At 43.4% G+C, this 20,803-nt stretch overlaps 1 protein-coding gene across 9 annotated transcripts in view; it reads left to right on the top strand.

The window, feature by feature from the left end:
* The window catches only part of LOC118283140 (ELKS/Rab6-interacting/CAST family member 1-like), a 101,337-nt gene that overhangs the window by 6,054 nt on the left and 74,480 nt on the right, over positions 1–20,803 (top strand). For 5 of the 9 annotated variants that reach the window (XR_004784445.2, XR_004784446.2, XM_035604868.2 and 2 more), the window contains exons 2-10: positions 1,073–1,943; positions 2,620–2,697; positions 3,010–3,165; positions 14,717–14,973; positions 15,082–15,253; positions 17,191–17,265; positions 17,706–17,861; positions 20,435–20,602; positions 20,687–20,803. The exon at positions 20,687–20,803 is cut by the window's right edge and continues 51 nt beyond it. Coding sequence is in view for 6 of the 9 variants with exons in the window: in XM_035604868.2 (XP_035460761.1) it covers positions 1,449–1,943; positions 2,620–2,697; positions 3,010–3,165; positions 14,717–14,973; positions 15,082–15,253; positions 17,191–17,265; positions 17,706–17,861; positions 20,435–20,602; positions 20,687–20,803 (1,674 nt within the window). In the remaining 3 variants the exon portion in view is untranslated. Of the gene's footprint in view, positions 1–1,072; positions 1,944–2,619; positions 2,698–3,009; positions 3,166–14,716; positions 14,974–15,081; positions 15,254–17,190; positions 17,266–17,705; positions 17,862–18,613; positions 18,707–20,434; positions 20,603–20,686 lie in introns of all 9 variants that reach the window. The other 4 variants (XR_004784444.2, XM_035604876.2, XM_035604861.2 and 1 more) reach the window with 1 other exon arrangement.

Raw genomic sequence — 20,803 nt, 5'->3', positions numbered from 1 at the left:
GCCTTGTGGTCACAGAGGAGAGCCTGTGGATGTCCACTGGGGGAAAAATGTGAGTGGGTGAAGTGAATGTTCTTTTCTACAGTCTATCAGAGATGCCTTTGAGCAAGGCTTTTAAACCTCCAACCACTTAGTGCATCAGCAGGCAGGTCACGACCCAGAAAAAGAGCTCTGTGTGTGTTGGATAAATGCTTTAATAAAGGCTACAGAAGGAAGCTAGACATACAACAGTTGTTCTGCTTTATAGTGAGAATAAGGACATGAGCATATATATTATGTACAGGTCAGCAAGTTGAGAGGGGAAGAGGAGGAGGAGGATGAGGAGGAGGAAACCCCCCTAACACACACACTCTGTCCGTGCAGTCTCATATTGGCCTCTAATGAAGCATCAGATGTGTTTGTTGTTTGTGACATGATCACTCAGAGCCACTGAGCTGATGTGTGTCCGATATGTGTGCAGCTGGAAATGTGTTGACTATTTCCATCTTTATTTGTATGTGGATTTTGTTTGCTCTTTGCGCGTGTGTTTGTGTAAGTGCATGTTAATGTAGTGTAGCTGTTTTGCTGGAGGCAGCGCTCTGGCCTGTTTCTGTCCAGGTGTGTGTTGTTGACCTGAGGCGAGATGGAGCAGATGGTCCCCGCTTGCGTTTGAGTGTGTGGTATGGGTCTGTGTGGCTGACTGGCTGTCAGTAAGATCTTCCCCGGCCAAAGATCTGAGCCTCGCAAAAAAAACATCAGCTGGAAAGATCCAGCGCTGCAGGGCTGTGAAGGGTCTGCGTAGGGACCAGAAGGTGCAGGTAGATTAAAAAGGAGTAAAAACCCAATGGGCTGCACAGGTAATAAGTCCTAAACTGAAATGTGAAGTACCGAAGATAGTCATTTTCAAGATGCTGCATGTTAAGGAATATTTCAGACACATTATTCAACAATGTGAAGACTCTCTTCAATGGAGTACCGGCAGAGTTCTGTTTAAAATCGTCTTTTTATAGACTGGTACGAGTTCAGTGTATTTCTTTGTACACTAAGCACAGTATATCTTTGATATCACTAAATCTCTTCATCCTCTCCTTTCCAGGTGATCCCTTCACACCGGGCCTAGTGGATTAACTGGCTACCGTCATCTGAGGAGATGCCCCTGTTCGCTACTGTTGTCTAACAAAGCCCATGGATTTCATTGATGCAGCTGGAGACGCCTTGATCACAGCTATGTCAACACTGCATCAGGATATTTCCAGTGAAGAAGCGCTACAGTAGAAGACTGACGAGAGTTTGTGTTTTCAGCTTTCGCATTCAGATGTTGTAACCACACAGGCCCCTAATTCTGTTTTCTCTCGGGAGAAATCATTTCTCAGGACACCAGCTGACTGTTGTATCATCTCACGTGTTTTAGATTAGATTAATCACTTGATCCATACACTTCTCGGACAGTGTACGCCACATATTGTCTCACCATGTACGGTAGCTCACGTTCCATCTCAAAGCTGGATGTTGTCGGATCCAATGGTAACGGGTCGGTGTCCGGGAGCCCTGGTCGCTCCCCACGCCTGCCTCGCTCCCCGCGCCTTGGACACAGGAGAAACAGCAGCAGCAGCTCTGCCGGTGGACTAACCGGCTCTGGTAAAACCCTGTCCATGGAGAATATTCAGTCTCTCAATGCCGCCTATGCCACAGGCGGCCCCATGTACTTCTCGGACATGGCTGACGACCCGGTCGGCATCGGGAGTCTGGGCAGTGGGATGAATCCAGCGCTGCCCAAAAGCACCATGACCTTGGGGAGGGCTGGGGCCAGGGTTCCCTACGGGGTGAGGGCGGCCATTATGGGGAGCTCTCCTAATATAAACACTGGAGGCGGTGGATCTGGCATGCCCTCGGATGCTATAGCGTTTGGGGGAGAGCTGCAAAACCAGCCTCCACAGGCAGCTACCGTGCCGCACTCCATGAGACAGGTGAGGCACAGATGTATGTTCTTCTACTGTTGGTCTTTGTAGAGAGGATTGGTCATCTAAGCGTTAATATTTTCTTTTCATACATTCATAGTCTACAGTTTGCTGCTTAAATAGATGAGGTTTGCCCTCCTACTGCCTCTGCACCATTAGTCATAACCTGAAAGCTCATCTCTCCTACACTTGTCTCTCTGCTCTCTCACCTACCTCCCTTCTCCGTTTGTTTCTAATTATTTCCAAAACAAAACTTTCTTCATCTCTTCTTAACCCTTATGTCCTTAACAAGGTTGTCTTTAAAGAATTCTTCTACAATATTATTAATCCATGCATTTGACATTTTTATGGGAAGCATTTTCTCATTGATAATGAAGTTAGTTGTGTAATCGATGAAGGAACTACAGCTATAAATCTCTGTCAAAAATAGTTAATTGCCAATTAGTCTTGGTATAAATCATAAGTATTTGCATGCATATCTGCTTCATTCTTATCACAATAATATAGTGTCAAAAAGTGTTTCTCGTGCAGTATGAGAGTCTAACTTTCTATATATTTTTTTACATTCGTGCAACAACTGTTGCTTTCAGAGGGAGCAGTTCATTTTCAGTTTTGTTGTTCTGGGATCATCTTTATGAAGTTTGTCGGGTTGAATATCTCGCGTGATTCTGTTTGTCCGTAACAGGTGAGAGATGGCGCCATGTCAGACCTGCAGACACAGCTCAGAGAAGTGCTGAGAGAGAACGAACTGCTGCGCAGAGAAGTAAGGAGGCTCGCATACACACTTCTCAAAGGAGAGAGAGTTTACAATTAACTGCATTTCATATTTAATATTTGAACTTTTGTCACAATGTCTGCTTTTAAGTCCCAGTCCTGAATATAAATATTAAGACAAAAGCTATAAGGAAAAATAAAAGCAAGTGAATCTGATAAGTGAAGTATGATGGAAGTTTATCTGTAACTCGATTAAGGATATTTAGGGTTTGTTGACTGAAGAGAGACGAAGCATCGCAAGTGTATAAAACTTAACACATTATGTGTTAGTCATTGTGTTCAATGTTAATTTTTCTTGTAGCTGGAGGCTAAAGAGTCCAAGCTGAGCTCCTCTATGAACTCCATTAAGACATTCTGGAGTCCAGAGCTGAAGAAAGAGCGAGCGCTCAGGAAGGACGAAGCCACAAAGATGGCCGTCTGGAAGGAACAGTACAGAGTTGTGCAGGAGGAAACACAGGTAGGACAAAGTCATATGTGTGTGTGTATGTGCGTGTGTGTGTCTGTCTATAACTGTGTATGTGTTTCTATGGGAATTACTGGGTCTTGGCTGGTTGCTCAGAGTCAAAATAAAAAATTAACAAAGATGGAGAGTGGGGGATGTAAACTGTTATGTCCTGTTCGGTGAATTTTATTCTCATTGCATGTGATTGAAGCCCTGGATTTTCTTCCAAACTGAGGAAAGCCAGGGTTTGTTTTTTTTGAAAAGGAGGAAACAGACAGGAAACGGTCTCTTTTGGACTGTTTCTGGTTGGATTTGTGTCGCCGCCGTGGGGCGGCCTTGTAGACGGGTAAATAGATGAAGCGGGCTGCCTGGTCGGGGACTCCCAGCTGTCTTTTGGTTCTGGAGCCATCTGGATGAGATGGAGACACAGCTAGTCTGGCGGGAGGCTGGGATGTTACGCAAGAGATTGCACACATACAGACACACACTTGCCGTCGCTCGCTGCCTCGTGGTGTCATATTTCTCATGAACCAGTGCAGAAAGTGCTCATGTTTGTACTTGCTGCCTTTATCTATTAAATTTCGGAAAATATTCACATTTGACATTTTTGGCCATTAACAGATGCTCTCAGCTCTGCTTGTGTGTGTTTGTGTGAGTGAATTTAAGGCTCTGACAAATTTAATGCGGCGGGGGAAAAAAACCACCAGTTATTAAGTCGCTCGGAGAACATTTGGTGCGACGTGTTTTTGGGAGTTTGGCGTGTGCGAAAACACATGCAAGTACATGCGTGCTTGTGTTTTATGCATCTATAAATCTCTGAGTGGAAATGTGAGTGTTGTGTGTGTGAGAGAGAGAAAATAAGTTGATAAGTTGATTCAAGCGTCATGTCATTTAACCTTACACACACGCACGCACTCCTCTTTGGGCGTGTGACAACACACGTTAAGACATGTAAGAATATTTTCTATTCTCTAACGTCAGGAAATATACACTTGTTGTTCATCTCTTTTACTTTCATTCCCTTTTCTCTCCTCCAGACGAATCAAACCCTTTTAACCCGAGCCATCCTTTTCATTTCCTGCTCTCATTATCTTGTCACTTCCCTTCTTTCAGTCGTCCTCCTTCCTCTGTTCATCTCTGGGTTTTCTCTGTCCCCTCGCTCTCTCTTTTTTTCCACCTCTCTTCTTACTCATTCTGCTTCTCTTCTTCTATTTCTGTCATCACCCCGTGAGTCAGCGTTCGCTTTCTTTCTCTCCTCCCTCCCTACCTCCTACATTCCCTCCTCTGTTTCTCTATCTTTGCCATCATCTTAGTGTTAGAAATCGAATTAAGTTACCTCCTAGTAATTTTGGGCTATGCGCATGCACACACACACACACACACACACACACACACACACACACACACACACACACACACACACACACACACACACACACACACCCTGCTCAGGAATGCACATATCATCTCGGCTCTTTCCTTCCGCCATCTTTCCTCCACACTTCCTCACTTATTCACCTCCTCCTCCTTGCCCGACCCACTGTCTTCACCTGGCTTTCATCCGCTAATGTTTCTTTTCTTCCTCTCCCACTGTTGACAACTTCTTACCTCTCATATCATTTCAATGTGTCACTATATACTGTATTCAAAACCAGTAATTTAGTCTTTCCTGATCCTGTGCCTGTACATGTCAGATGCAGGTTTTTATAAACCAGGTCCAGTAAATGATGGTATAATTACCTTCATTGTCGCCTGTTGTATATTTTGACCAACAAATATCTTTCATTTGGTGCGACTATTCAACAAAATAAGTCATTTGCAATAAAAGGCTGGGTGAGAGTCTTTCATGAAGATGTCTTTCAACCCATGGTTAATATAGAAATATTGTTAAATGCTGCATCATGGTTGACCTAAGCACATTTGGCTTCTTGTAAAGTTAATACAGTATTTTCAGCACAGCACCTTTCACAGAGCAAAGTCACAAAGTGCTCCACAAAAGAACCAGACAATAAAACATGAAGATACACCAATGTAGTAGGTAAAGGCTTTGAGTGGTCTGAAAACAAAATATTGTCATGTGACATTAGTGTGTGGCTCTTTAAATCTGAAGATACCAAAGTGACAAAAAGATGAAAAGGATCAACTCTCAGTGAGAGATTGGCAAAAGAAGGTTGTTGGGGACAAACGTAGCAAACCTCTATGGCAGCCTCTATTTTGTTGCATCTCCACTGAGCTAAATTATTTTTCTCTCCCTGTTTACCGCCAGTTGCTCTCTCTTGTTTCATCGCCCACATCCAGCTACTTTCTCTCATCACTCTTTTCTTCTCATTGTTTCTCATTCTTTCTCTCGTCTCTATTTCACAGCACCCCTCTCCGTCTCATCCCTCCGTCTCTCCCTCTCTCTCTCTCTCCATCTGGGCCTGTGGAGCAGCTTTGCCACAGAACACGATTCAATAGAAGGGACACGCCCTGGTCTAACAATCCTATTGATCTGAATACAGATGCCTGCTCTGTTCTGCCTCATACTGTGGCGTCGGTGTTGACTGTCTCCCTTTGTCAGTCTCTGTGCTCCGCCTCGCTTTGGTCTCTGTAAACGAGAGCGTTCACCCAATTTGTTCCACCTCTTTGATCACAGCAGGTACGTAGTACAACGTTCCACGCAGAAAGAAAGCAAAGCATGGAAAAAAGGGATAAGATGGAGGAATGTGTGGAATGCTAAAGGAAAGTTTCACTTTCTATCAGGCTTCTTTCCCTCGCAAAGTTTATATCTTACACAAAAAACCTTTGTCTCTGTCTTCCCCGGTTTTTTTTCCTGCTTCCCAATCAGTGCTCAGATTTCATTTAGATAAATATACACAAGCTCAAGCTGAAGAAAAGCAGCAGTTAGCATTCATGGGCCTAACCATGATATCTCAGCATCACTGTTTCCATGTACCTGTAGTCCTGAAGATGAATCCATGCAACTAAGCAGAGTTTTTTGCAGAAATGACAAATTGCTGATGCATTCTTCCGTCTGAAACCTTAACAAAATGTTCACTAATAAAATGTAATATTTTCATGCATATCAAGCTACAGGGCAAATTGATAGATTTTGTGAGTTACTAAGTTCTTGGAAAGGAATGCATGTGGTTTGTCCTAGCAATGGATCAAACTAGTGGACAATAACAACTGTGTCTGGGGCTGTTGGAGGCCGTCAATTGTTTACTGTACTCCAGACGAGGAGTGGTGACATCAGAACCAGCATGTGCCTGTGTGTGTGTGTGTGTGTGTGTGTGTGTGTGTGTGTGTGTGTGTGTGTGTGTGTGTGTGTGTGTGTGTGTGTGTGTGTGTGTGTGTGTGGTGACTTGGACTTACGCATTTTTTAGGAGAAGTACTGTAGCTACCAGCTGGGTTTGTTTGTTTCCTTGATGAGTAAAAAGGAGGGAGTGGGAGGTCAGCGGGAGGGAATCTTTGTCCTTTCGTGTTTTGGCAGGCTCACGTGTGTGTCAGGACAATTGGGCTTTTTGTATACACAAGCATGTGTGTGTGTGTGTCTGTCTGTGTTGAGGCACAAATGGCACGGTTGCCTGCATGTTTATAATTGTGTATTTGTCCTTGCATGTGTGTGTTTCTGTATAGACAGGATGTGCACATGGAGAGAGGCATGCAGGCATGTTCTTGTGCATGGGACATGTAGGGGACCGCTCTGTTCTGCACCTACCATTTCTATTTTTTATCAAGCCTGTATGTTTTTGTTTGCATGCAACAATTTGTGCAGGTATATCGAAAAGGAAAGTTCTATGTAGTGGTATGATGTCAGAAGTCACGTGTGTGTGTGTGTGTGTGTGTGTGTGTGTGTGTGTGTGTGTGTGTGTGTGTGTGTGTGTGTGTGTGTGTGTGTGTGTGTGTGTGTGTGTGTGTGTGTGTGTGTGTGTGTGTGTGTGTGTGTGTGTGTGTGTGTGTGTGTGTGTGTGTGTGTGTGTGTGTGGGGCATGGGTGGCGTGGCCCAGTTGCTGTTGTTCTTTTACTGCTGCACTTCTTTCATCTCTTCAATTATTTAACTTAATACTCAAGTTGCTGGTTTGGAATAAAGGTGTGTGTGTGTGCGTCTGCTAAAGAGGGCAAAAACATTTCCCCCCTATGATGACACATGAATCTCGGTGAGACAGTTTCTAGGTCGGTTCAGCAAGATCATATCACGATTTTGGTGGAGAACTATTTGTTCTAAAATTTTATTAAAATGCCAAAATTGTCAAAAGAATATATGTATATCGGTTTTCAGTTCCCTTTTCGTGTGCTCTTGCGCGTGCGTGTGTGTGTGTGTTTGTGTGCGTGTGCGTGCGTGCGTGCGTGCGTGCGTGCGTGAGAGAGAGAGAGAGAGAGAGAGAGAGAGAGAGAGAGAGAGAGAGAGAGAGAGAGAGAGAGAGAGAGAGAGAGAGAGAGAGAGAGAGAGAGAGAGAGAGAGAGAGAGAGAGAGGAGGTAAATCCAAACAGGCAGACAAGCACAGTGCCCGTTACACCTGGGTGGCACTTTGGCTTCTGGTGGAGAATGTGATGAGAAAGATAGAGAGATGAGACAGAGTAGGAGAGACTCTCTTTCCTTTCTTCTTCTCCTCTGCATTTTTCCTGCGCTTTTACTCTTTTTTGCTCAAAGCGACAAACTTGGAGAGTCTGGGACAATTTCATAGACCGGCACTTGAGTGTATTTTCCACTCTTTGAACATGGCCTTCAGGTAAATGTGTAAATGGATTGTGCAACCAGACGTCTGATCTGTTCCGCCTCTGCAGTTGAAAAGCTTAAAGCATGTGAAACAAGTTAAAGGTATTAATTCACTTGTATACTGAATAAAGAATTAACTAAAGTCAACTAAAAGAACAGATATTTCACTGTAAATATACTGCAAAGGCACTTTGGACCAGCCTCTTTGCTGACTGTGTCACGACTGCTCAGCACTTAACGTTATTACACCATTTAATTTGAGCATCTTGCATTTCTAATTCCATTACTTCGAGCAGCCGTTGAGCTCCTACTTGAGGACTGGCATTAGTTTGAGTCCCATCAAAATGGTCGCAGCCAGTTTTTTCCTGTGTGAAATTTCCATTTACCGTATAGAAAGAATTGTTGCCAGCAAGAGTTTTTGTGCCAGCTGGCTGCAAAAAATGCTTTGCCCGGCAATCCGTATACCGGTAAACAAACCTGGAGAAAAAAAAGGGGGGAGCATGTGAGGATGGAGACAATAGACTTAAATGTAAAGATGTGTAGAGAGAAAGAAGGAGTAAATTGGTAGCAGAGAGGATAGAGCAAAGCTGGGGATGTGTGCCAGGAAGAGGGAGGAAAGGAGAAGTGATGAATGGACGGCATGGACGAATTGAGCAGGGGGAAAAAAATTGATGAAATGTAGAGAAATGGAAGGACTGATTGATGGAGAGGAATGAGCAAAGAAGAGGAGGGTGGAGGAAATGATAGAATTGATAGAATGACTTAAAGAGAGGAGTTGGGGATGAAGAGAGGAGAAGGAAAAATGAACGAGCTTAAGGATGAATGAAAAACAATAAGATGAACTGATATGTACCATTGATGTACTGGTCACATATCTTCTTGTTATTGCTAACCATTCATTAATAATGCAACAGGTGGGCAGGTAGCCGGAATTTGAAACAGGATTCGAATTCAGAGATGTTTAACACCTAATCTGAGTTGTACTGAATTACATTTTGAATTACACTTTAAGTGCAGAAGAGGACGGGAGATTTTTCTTGTTGGAAAAAGTGAACGCTGGATGTAAATCTCCTGGGTGGGAGTTAGAGACGACGGGGAGGAGAGGAAAAGGGGAGGGGAAGGATTTATGGAGCGAGAGTCAAAGAGAAAATGCTGAACACGCACACATACGCAGACACACACACACACACGCACGCACATGCTTGGGGATTCTGCAAACACGTACATTCCTCAGGAGTTCGGGCTCCTCGGCTGCAGTTCCTCAACTCTTCAATCTGTTGTCTCTCTCTTCATCTGTTCTTTGGTTTAACTGATGAGCTGACTGATGATGGGTCATCTGACAAAATTAACCAAAACTAAAACATGGACTGAGAAGTGTGAAGATGCAGGCTGCAGGTCCTGGAAAAGACAGGCCCTGCAGGCTCAGCATAGTTTTAAAAGTTTTTTTTGTTTTTTTCTAAGCTCGTCTTTGATACATGATATGATATTCTTAAAATGCATAACAATCATCTTGTTGTCTGATTTGTGATTACTACCTTCTGTTTTCCTGCAGTCTACTCTTCTTTCCATATATGGCTCCTCGACCTACGACTCATTCCCCTTTGTGTTTGTGTGCGTGTGTGTGCGTGTCTGCTTGTGTGTGTTTTTGAGTGTGCGCGCGTGTGTTTCTATGCACGTTAGCATATGGTACATGTGTGCATCCAAGTTAATGTGTGTGAGACAATCGCCCTTCCTACCTTTCAGAGTTTATTAATCGCGGCTGTTTTGGCTGTTTTCTCTGTGTGTGTGTTTTTCACACATGAATGCTCATCAGTAACAGATGGTCCACAAACCTATGTGTTTATTTAGCCAGGATGGAGAGATAGGTGAGCAGGAGAAAGAGAGAGGGATGGAGAGAGAGAGAGAGAGAGAGAGAGAGAGAGAGAAAGGGAATAAGGTAAATACAGGGAAGGATAGTTGGGGAGAAAAAAGGCAGATGGAGGGAGGTGGTGGAGGAAGAGTAGTACGTAAAGAGAGAGCAGGAAGGAGATAGATGAGAATTTAACTGAAAGAGAAGGAAAGAAACGACCGACTTCACCTCCGCATTTCTTTCACAAAAGGCTCAGTGTTCATTTTTTTCAGTGGAAAGAAATGCAGAGGAAAGAGAGATTTCAAAGTGAAAGGAGAGAGTCAGTTCTCCCTCTCTGCCTATGAGGCTGTGATTTTGTGAGTTTCTCCACTTTCCCTCTCACTCGGTGTGTGAGTGAGTGAGTGTGTGTGTGAGAGAGAGAGAGAGAGAGAGAGGGGGAGAGAGAGCCTGTGGTACTGTGGCAGCCATGTCTTTCCTTATAAGGAGTGGCTTTGGGAAGAGTTGTTGAGGAATGAACAGAATTACAGTACAGTCACTCCCCTTTTCTTCATATGCTTTCCCTTTTTTTCCCCTCCCTCACTCTGCCTCCCTCGAGTCTGTCACTCTGCGTATCTGTCGGTCTGTCTAAATGAATGTGACAGCCACTGATTTCATTCCTCCTCTTCTCTCCTCTCGCTCTTTAAAGCCACCACTGACCCTGATGTTGCATCTCAAAGTGACTGATTAGGGTCAACATTTGACTCTCGCCTTTTCTCCCCTTCTCTCTCTGCCCACTTGGCTATTTTTTTATTAAATTTGTTCTTTCCCTCGTGTAATCTCTTGTCTCTTTCATCCATACTTATTCTTGACTTCCTCTCTTGTTTTCATACAATCTGATGCTATTTTTCTCTACATGCTTGCTCTCCTTTTCCCTCCTTTGTTTCTTTCAATCGTTACATTTTATTTCCTCCTCTTCATTGTGTTCTTCATCCTCCACATTTATCCTCAGAAAAAAAGGAGAGAGAGAGAGAGAGTGTGTTAATCTGCTTGTTGTCCGATGACTGAGTGGGCAATGCTTTTCAGACGGCTCACGGTCATTTCACGCACGCACAAACACGCACACACGCACACAAATGACGCGGCCACTGCTACAACACTTACAGTATGTCATCTGCTGCGTGTGGACATTATCGCAGGCTCATGGTGTGCGTGTGTTGGTACATCCAAGTGTGTGTGCGTGTGTGCATATGTGCTTATGTCACAGAGTGTGTGTCTGTTTCTGAAGGGGGAAGCGTGACTCATCCCGGCGAGCACAGAATAAGCGAGGGATGAGAGAGAGGAGTAATAATGGAGAGATGGTTAATATTGAACGACAGATGAGCAGTGACCTCAGGGGGGATGAAAAGCGGATGGAGGAAATTGTCGCCATATTCACACGGCTCTTCTCTTCTCCCCTCGAAATGCTGTATGGATAGGAATTATGTAGACTGAGCATTGGGTTCCACAAGTGATCATTTTTTCTGAATATGTTTTACTTTTTTCCTCATCATTTTAGGGAACTGCCATGTTGGTGAAGCCGATAAGTTTGACAGAAACTCGTTTCAATCCTTCTAGTGAATTAGGTGTAAAAAAAATAACTTGGCAAAGTGGTGCTGAAACCTTTATTGACCCCATGAAATACATGAAAAGTCTCATCTTTGCTTAAATCCGTGCGATTTCCAGTCAGGGGGGGTTGTGAGATGAGCGGCCAAGTATACAGTAAGTTTAAAAAAAAGCTAAATCCTGATTTACAAAATTAGGATAATATCCAGCAGAAATAGGAACACGTACTGCTGTGCTTGTCTGAGTACAGGCTGCTGTGGTTGCGGCACGATGGTAAGACAGTATGAGAAATTTGGTCTGAATGTTTTTCCACCCATGTCAGGTTCTTCCACCGATCTTGTGGTAATGACACAAGTCCAAGGGGGCATGGAAAAACAGAATACAGTACAGCTGATAGTACGACTTGTTTGTCTCATTTGACCCCTCAAAAAAACAAAATAGATTTAGATGAAAGTTTGAATTAGTTGCTTTTTTTTGTGGAACCTCTCTTGGACTGGAGTGACAGGTAGTGTTGGTACTTGCAGTTGAAACGAAACAGAAGAAATCGTTTGCTTGTGGTTGAAGTCCAACTCACAGTGTAATATCGACATGAGATTGTGTGTGTGTGTGTGTGTGTGTGTGTGTGTGTGTGTGTGTGTGTGTGTGTGTGTGTGTGTGTGTGTGTGTGTGTGGGTGTGGGTGGGTGGGTGGGTGTGGGTGTGTGAGTGTGTGACTGAGCCCCTCAGCCCCTGTGGAATCAGGAAGAGTTTGACAGGATCAAAGTTGAGGGAGCCTGAGACGACTCAGCAGAAACTGAGATGGAAAACCACTTGTGTTCTGGGCCTTCCTCCGTCTGTCCCCGTCCACCTCTTTTCATCCCCTCTTCTGTTTCTGACGGACACAATAAACACTCTGTTTTCTCTCTTTTTCTCACTCCATCCTCCCTATCTCCCTCTGTGTTCGTGTTTCCTTCTGCTTGCTTCCTCTTATATTTTCATCTGGTCTGGCTTTTCTCAGCTCTACATTCCAGCTGTTTGTGTGTCGGGGAGTGGTGCTGGCACAAGCCTGTGTGTGTGTGTTTGTCTGTGTTGCTTCACTTCATGCAGAAACACAATGATTTGCATTTGTGTGAGCAAAACTATTGTGTGTGTGTGTGTGTGTGTGTGTGTGTGTGTGTGTGTGCGTGTGTGTGTGTGTGTGTTTGTGTGTGTGTGTGTGTGTGTGTGTGTGTGTGTGTGTGTGTGTGTGTGTGTGTGTGTGTGTGTGTTGTGTGTTGTGTGTTGTGTGTTGTGTGTGTGTGTGTGTGTACGCGCGCGCCCTGACATACTTTTAGATGCTTGATGTGATTGTGTGATTGTGTGTATTTGCCTGACTGATTACAGCATATAACGATGTTTGTAGGCATGCATATAAATTATTTTTGAATGCCTAAATAGTGCATGAAATTTACAAAATATAATATTACTATAATGAGCATGGATGCATGTGTTCATTTGTGCTTTGCTCCCTGGATATCCTTTTCACACACCACAGAGCTGCATCTTTCTGTTGTCAGATTCTTTATATTCATAATTACCGGCTCTGGATCTAGTTAGAACTACATGGCCAGTTATCTTATTATTATTTGTTAAATTTCTTGGTAAAAAGCAAAGGGGAACTCATTCATATACTACAATGCTATAAAGACATTTAAAACCTCCAAGGTTTTTGGAATAAAAGAATGTGAGAATACAAACTTTAAACAGAGATTTAAAAAAAGAAAATAAAGCAAAGGGGATAGCAGCAGAAGGTTTTAAGTGTGGTCAGACACAGTAGATATGTAGCATGAAAGTTTCAGAAAATAAGGACAAATGCCCAGTACAAGTTCAAGGTTCCACAGCATGACAGATTATAATGAAAGAGAAGAGACTAGCTAATGTCTCACATATCCATAAATGCTTGTGTTTTTTCTCTCCAAAAAAGTACTATTCAAAACCTTTGAGATTGTTTGCAGATTCTTGCATGTTTTCATCATATGGGTGGGTCAGTGTCTGCCTTTTCTGAGCGGGGAGTCATAGTTGACATGGAGACAGATGGATGCACCACAAAGGGAATATTTCAGCGAGTGGAAGGGACGCTCTCTATCTGTGTCTCTCAGTCCTCAGGGAAATCCTAGAAATGTCAGTGTCATGTCAACACTTGTGTGTGTGCGCGCGCCTGCGCGTGTGCATATGAGTCAGACAGTGATACATTGACGACAGATAATGCCCAAAGATAAAAATAATAGCTTTTCACTGCAATCTCTCTACATTTGTGTCAGTAGAAATATGGAAATGAGCAGAACGTCACAGATGGAGCAGGAGAGACACACATTGCCCTTGCATTCACGCAACATAAAGCAGATCGTAACAGACAGTTGCCTCTGTTTGCACTTGTATATAGTTTATTTGTGATCGTCTGCCGTTTCTTTTTCTCTTCTCCTTTCTCTCCATTAATATCTAAGAGCTGTTATTCTTTGCCTCCCAGCTCATTTGTCTCGTTCCTTTCTCCTTTTAATCATGCTCTTTCTCTGTCAGTGCTGATTAACGACAGCTGCAGGGGAGTACGAGCATCTCTGCCTTTTATAACCTCTTAACTTTCACTTTCTTTTCTTTTTCGTTAATCTCCTGTTTATTTTTTAATTTCTCTTGCTCTCAGTCACGCATCTCTCTACCAGCATTTGCTTCCTGTATTATTTCAATCTCTGGAAATACGCCATGGTTTGTTTGCTGTTAAGGTTACGTGTGACGCATTTTGAAAAAGCCTTGGGGCATATCACAGTGACATTGTACACACACACACACACACACACACACACACACACACACACACACACACACACACACACACACACTATAAACCCTCGCAGTAGTGTCATGGTGCCCTCAGCCACGATTGTCGTGATAGAAACCTGGAAATACACTTTTATAACACACTCACTCATTGAGTCACTTGCCCAAGATGACATAAACATACTTTCAGCTGATCATTCACTCACTCACTCACTGTCCATCCATCCATCCATCCATCCATCTGTTCATCCATCTTATCATTATCGGTGATGCCGTAACAACTGGATGAGCGCCAGTGTCCCCTTTTTCCTGCAACTCACCTCTGCTCGTCCTGGTGATGCTTCAGTGTTCCCAGGTTTCCTGGGTGATATAATCCATCCGGCATGTTCTGGGTCAACCGTGGGTTCTTCTCCCTGTCCTTTCGATATAGAGGTGGAAAAAATGGCTTCCTTACTGTTGATGCTACAGCAAATGCCCCACAAGTGACGTCCAATTTCACAAACTCCCTTTTTTTTTCTCGATTAAATTACCACAAACCAGCTGACAAACAGTGAACTGAGGGTCGTTAGGTGGAAGTCTTACTACACACCTGAAATATCTCATTTCATAACTTTACAGTTAACACCTTTTTTCTTTTTCTCCCACCAGCATCTTCAGTGCAGCATCCAGGCTCTACAAGATGAGCTCCGAATCCAACGGGATCTCAACCAGCTGTTCCAGTCCGATTACTCGGACTCCGGGCACCTCGGAACCCGCCCCATCCCCCCTCAGGATATGACGGAGGAGAACTTCCTGCGTCTGCACTGCGAGTACGAACGGCAGGTCAAAGAGCTCTTCCTCCTGAGGAAGACTGTGGAAGAGATGGAGCTGAGGATAGATACACAGAAACACACACTAACTGCCAGGTAAAGATTGAAGGCAGAAACAGGAGGAGGTTAGGTTCTTTTGTTGTGCTTTGCCATTGCAGGCTTCCATTATGTTCCCTTTAAATCCACACTATCCTTTTGTTACAGGGACGAGTCAATAAAGAAGTTGCTGGAAATGCTGCAGAGTAAAGGCCTGTCGTCAAGGGCAACAGAAGAGGACCATGAACGCACGAGGCGACTGGCCGACGCAGAGATGACCATCCACCAACTGGAGGGCCTGCTGGAGCGCAAAGACAAGGAGATGCTTCAACTCAGAGAGGTGTGTGTATGTGTGTGTGTGTGTGTGTGTGTGTGTGTGTGTGTGTGTGTGTGTGTGTGTGTGTGTGTGTGTGTGTGTGTGTGTGTGTGTGTGTGTGTGTGTGTGTGTGTGTGTGTGTGTGCCAGGCGAAGAGGAAACAAAGTGCATCCAAGGTTTTCCCTTGCTTGAGGGTGTGCGAGTGTACAGGCAGATGTGAGTGTGTACATCAAATAATTATCCAGGCAAGGCCCTCAGTTGCTTCCACTCCTGGCTCATAATTTAGTTTTAATATAAATACAGAAACATCAACACAAAAACAAACACAAGGGAAATCAACACTTTACCATGTTTTCCACTCTTTTTTAACATCTCTCTCAGCTGTTTCAACGCTTCTCTTCATCAACATATTTGTTGTTTTATACAACAGTTCCCTCTAGTGGTAAATTGTTGTTACTACACAAAAAAATATCAAACATGGACATGTAGCTTTTTTAGTATAGAAAATATATTTTATGCACATTCATACATCTATTCTGGACCTATACTGCTTTTGGTTATTGACAAACTTTTTTCAAACAGTCCAAAATAATTGAAGGAAGTAAATTAAGTCAATTTTAACAATGCGTAGTCAATATCTCACTAACTCAATAATGAATAACAACATTATTTCGATGTATTATTATTTGAGTCGCATTTCTTAGGATGCAGACACACACTAGGTGTGTATGTGTGTGTGTGTGAGTGTGTGTGTGTGCTCATGAGCATTCATAGCATTGGTACTAGCGCCTTAGGCCACTAGCACCCTGGCTTCCCTTTCACATATGTGTGTGTCTCTATGCTCCCGGCTCGTGCATTAGCTTTGTGTTAGCCTCTAACTGTGTTTCCGCCAAGGAAAAGCAGTGATGCATACACTGCTACGACCTCCCCTCTGCTTTCATTCCCCCTCTCTCTCGAGCTCTTTCTCCCTGTCCTTGTTTTTTTTTTCCTTTTAGTGCCACCACACTCCCCCTTCTTTACCCTCTCTTCATTTGACTCGTTAGTTGTCATGTGGTAACAGCCAGACAGATAGAATCTCCCTTGCGTGTAGCTCAGCAAATAATTGGAGTTAAAAATTTTCGGATTTTTAGGAGGAGAAATCTGTAGTGTACTTTTAATTGTGAGATACAAGTTTGATATTGTTTTGTGAAAGGTTATTGCTACTGTAGGAAACAGAGACTGGCATCCTGCAAGTTTTATTTTCCAGTATTTGAAGCCTCATGGCTGGATTTCTTCTTTTGAATTGAACTGTTTGAGTTAGCAATATTTATTTTAGATTGCGCTCCATTTCATTGAACCTCAAAGCCTCAAAGCTGGGAGCTAGTTTGTTTCAGGCTGTCAGATTTGATTTTTCTTTCACATTTGAGGCTAAAACTCTGTCAGCTACTTTGGTTTGAAGGATGTGGGATGGACGGATCAATCCGAGGAGGCTGAAAGCCAGCGCCTCTGCCAGAGGGAAACATCTCATTCCCGCCTCTCCCTCCATCCCGATCTCTCCCTCTTTTCCTGTTTCTCCCTCCATCCATATTCCACCTCCTTTCCATGTCTCTCCCCCCTTCCAGCCCCCTCCTCCTTTCTCCCCTTCACGTCATCCCCAACTCCGTTCCTCTCCCTCATTTCCGGCACCTTCTCCTCCCCATTGCCATTCCATTCATCCTGTCATCCTACCCTCCTCCAGTTCCCCCCAGTATCCCTCCTTTGTCGTCGCCTCTTCTGTCCATCCTTCCCACCAGCATTCCTTCCCTGCTCATGCTCCTCGGCCGACACCCACCGTCCAGCCCTCCCGCCACCCCTTCCCCTCAGCTGCTGTCGCCTACTCTCCTGGTGCAAGACCTTCTTCTCCTTTACCTCATCCCTCTGTCCATCCTTCTGTCTCTCTCTCTCTGTCGCCTGCTGACCATCGCGGTGTGTGTGTCCCTCAGGAGCTGCACAGGAGATATGAAGCAGCTCCAGAGTCAACAAAGACCAAGGCCCTTCAGACAGTCATAGAAATGAAGGTAACTATGTGTTGGTATTCGTTTTATCACAATCTGTGTCAGTGAATCTTTATTATATCATGGATATAATGAGTGGATATATAAGCTTGTTATTAATACAGAGAATACAGACAAACAACAATCAATATGTTGTGTTGGACTATGTACTTCTGTTAACTAACTCTGTACAACACCGTGGAGTTACTGTTTACTGTAAGTATGTAGTGGATGTCTGTAACATTTATAATCAGTCAGTGTAATCATACTGTTGGGTTTCTCTAACCTGTAATTAATGATGTTGTCTTTGAATGATTTCAAACAACTGGAAATCAACAATAACTCTTCTGAAATGAATATCATGCTCCCTTCAATCTGGTTGGTGCACTATGTATTTTCTATATGGCTGAGGAAGGGTCAGTCGCACCATGACTGTTAACATGAGCATGTTCACGTCCTGCCAGGATGCAAAGATCAGTTCAATGGAGCGTGGCATGAGGGAGCTGGAGGAGGAGGTGAACATGCTCAAGTCCAACGGAGCTCTTAGCAGCGAGGAAAGGGAGGAGGAGATCAAACAGATGGAGGTCTACAGGTCCCACTCCAAGTTCATGAAGAACAAGGTGACGGATACACACACACACACACACACACACGCACGCGCACACACCTGCTTGTCTCACAATTTTTTCTCCTTGTGTTTTAAAAGATTGTTGGAATCTTTCTTTCGATGGAGAAATACCTCGACTTCTTTCCTTTACCATTGACGGATACAGCTTTAGTGTCAAGACTACAAAGTGTTACTATGGAAACCATGCTCATTATAACAAACCGGCACTTCTGTCATGTCAAGCTTGTTTGGAATTTTTTTTTCTCTGTTAGCATTTTGAGTTGAAATTTATTTGCTTTTCGTTTCTGCTGGTTTTTGTATCTCACATCCAAGAAATATACACCACTTCCCTTTTTGCAATTGTCATTTTTATCCCGACCTCTTTTTGAAATTTGTCCAAAGCCTGTTGCATGACCCATGACCCTGAAAAATAAGAAAACCAACAAATTCAGGGCACAGAATGTGAGAGGCATTAATTTAACAGACCGCCTTTTTAATACTTTAGGTCCTTTTTAACAGGCACATATCAATTGCTAACATCAATGTACCTAAAACGTGATTTTAATATGTGGACTGACTCTTCATGCCATGAAGTTCAGCCTCAACATTAAAACTGCAGGTCGGTCGGTGTGATGCAGGGTCGGCTGTGCAGCACGTGGTTTCCTTGTATTATTTCAGCATGTGAGGTGCTTGGATATGCTGTGAGTGGTCAGTGGTCAGCGACTGATTTGTTGTGGTCATGGTGACGCCCTCGTCTTCTGCCAGGTTGAGCAGCTGAAGGAAGAGCTCACTCACAGCCAATCAGAGAAGGAGGAGCTAAGGCAACAAGCCAATGAGCTCCAGCGGGAGGTGTCTGCAGTAAGAGACAGACTTCTGTGTCTGTTTGCTCTTTCTTTCTTTCTTTCTTTCCTTCTTCTTCTTCTTGCTCTTCCTGTCTCCCAGGTTGTTTGGCTAATGGCTGCCGCTTGAGTAGATTCCCAGTAGTGTGTTCACTGTGTGTTCAGACAGCAACAACTATAACTCTCAAATGTCATCTGTTAATGCAACAACGCAACACGGAAAATCTATTCACCTCATTGCTTTGCCACAAGATGTGATCACTTTATTTTTCTCCTTTGATTTGACTTTCATTGGAGACAATCAAATATTAAAAATGTATCAATTTATCAACTGAAGACAACAGTCTCGGAACATTCACTGTCAACTGAACCACCTTAAACTGGAAGACTGAGATAAAAGCTCTTCATAATATTGCAGTTAACATTTGAGTTTATACTGAATACTAGTGTCTGTGAGTTAACGTAATGGTGCTGTTAAAGCAATAAGCCTTTTTCACAGCAGACATTTTGACATATAGTGAGAATTAGGAAAAGCATTTGGCGTGTTTAGTTCAAGTGTCCCAGTCAAACATGACAGTGTGACGTCAACCAGAAGGCCAGGAGCTTGACACTGAAGCAGCTAAACGGAATTCAGCCATAATTTATTTTTCTACTATGAGACGTCAAAATGTCTGCTGTGGAAAACGCCTATGGTGTCCAAGCATCTCTAAAACGGTGGCAGATGGAAATTTACATTTCTGAGCAAAATTGCCTTCCCATCCTGTTGGTGACCAGTGGCCTTTGACAGTAGTAGTTGTTTCTAGCTGTCTGTGCTGTGCAATCATAGACTTCAGGCTAAGAATCCAGCTGTGCTGTGCTCCAGCTGTGCACATTTCTAACCTGCTTGTTTTTCCTCCTAGCATGGGTTTTATCTCAGCTTGTGGCTGGGATCAGTTTTCTGAGGGATTTTAAGTTTTTATAGGATTTACTTTTCTCTGTGGTTTGGGTCCAAATTTGAGTTCATTCACAAAATTCGCTCCCATTGACTACATGAAATGCCAAAGGCACTTAAGTTTATCAACTTTGGAAATGAAACAGTTTATTTTTTGACCTTCTTATTTTCAAAATTGACCTTAACCCGCTGCTACAAATACATATCTGAGAAGAGAGGAATTTAATACTGGACAGGCTTTTATGCATGTCTAACTGTTAAAAAATGTTTTCCCCTATTTCTAAAGTCCTGGATGTGTCAATATTATATTTGATCCATCTTTCAGCTTTATGAGTATAAACAGACACAGTGCTCCTCACACACTGTGTATTTTTCTATTGTGTATATGGTCGGTCACTGGCAATCACAACTATCAGGCTCCGCCTGTAAATATGTTAAACTGTACACATGTAAATGACAGTTAATACAACTATTGCCATGCTTAACAAATGCTCTTGTCCCTCTGAGCACAAAAAGTTATAAAGTAGAAATAAAGAAATTCATTCGTTTAACATTCGTCCCATAAAGTTATTATCCTACTCTACCAGTCCTTTCTGTACTTTGCTTATTCTCCTTTTACAGTTGGTCTTCTGCAATGTAGTTAATCTTAACATGCACCGTAGAATGAGCGCTCACTTAGTAAAGCTTGTAGTGGATTTTTGTACATTTTAATATATGTAGGCACGTGCAGTAATCCTCTGTATGACATGCTCATAACTAGCCCCTCGTCTTGTTACCCCACCCTCTCTCTTCATGTCGTGTGTGTGTGTTACTCAGATGGAGCAGGCGAAGCAGGACCTGAGCCGTAAGGACAGCGAGCTGTTGGGTCTCAGGACCAAACTGGAGACGCTGAACAACCAGTTTTCAGACAGCAAGCAACACGTGGACGTTCTCAAAGAGTCACTCACTGCCAAAGAACAGAGAGCCGCCATACTACAGACTGAGGTGTTCTGTCACTCTAACCTTGTTGCTACACTCTTATGTGATGGCATCTGGAAAATTTATATGTGTGTGTGTTCATGTGCACAGGTGGATGCCTTGCGTCTCCGACTGGAAGAGAAGGAATCTCTGCTGTCTAAAAAGAGTCAGCAGATATCAGAGGTATCGGAGGAGAAAAGCACTCAGCAGGGAGAGATCAGCGACCTC

Source organism: Scophthalmus maximus, chromosome 12, assembly GCF_022379125.1.
Source record: "Scophthalmus maximus strain ysfricsl-2021 chromosome 12, ASM2237912v1, whole genome shotgun sequence".
Classification (NCBI taxonomy): Eukaryota; Metazoa; Chordata; class Actinopteri; order Pleuronectiformes; family Scophthalmidae; genus Scophthalmus; species Scophthalmus maximus.
Note: the sequence above shows the minus strand (reverse complement) of the source record. Positions and strands in the feature narration are given on the sequence as shown.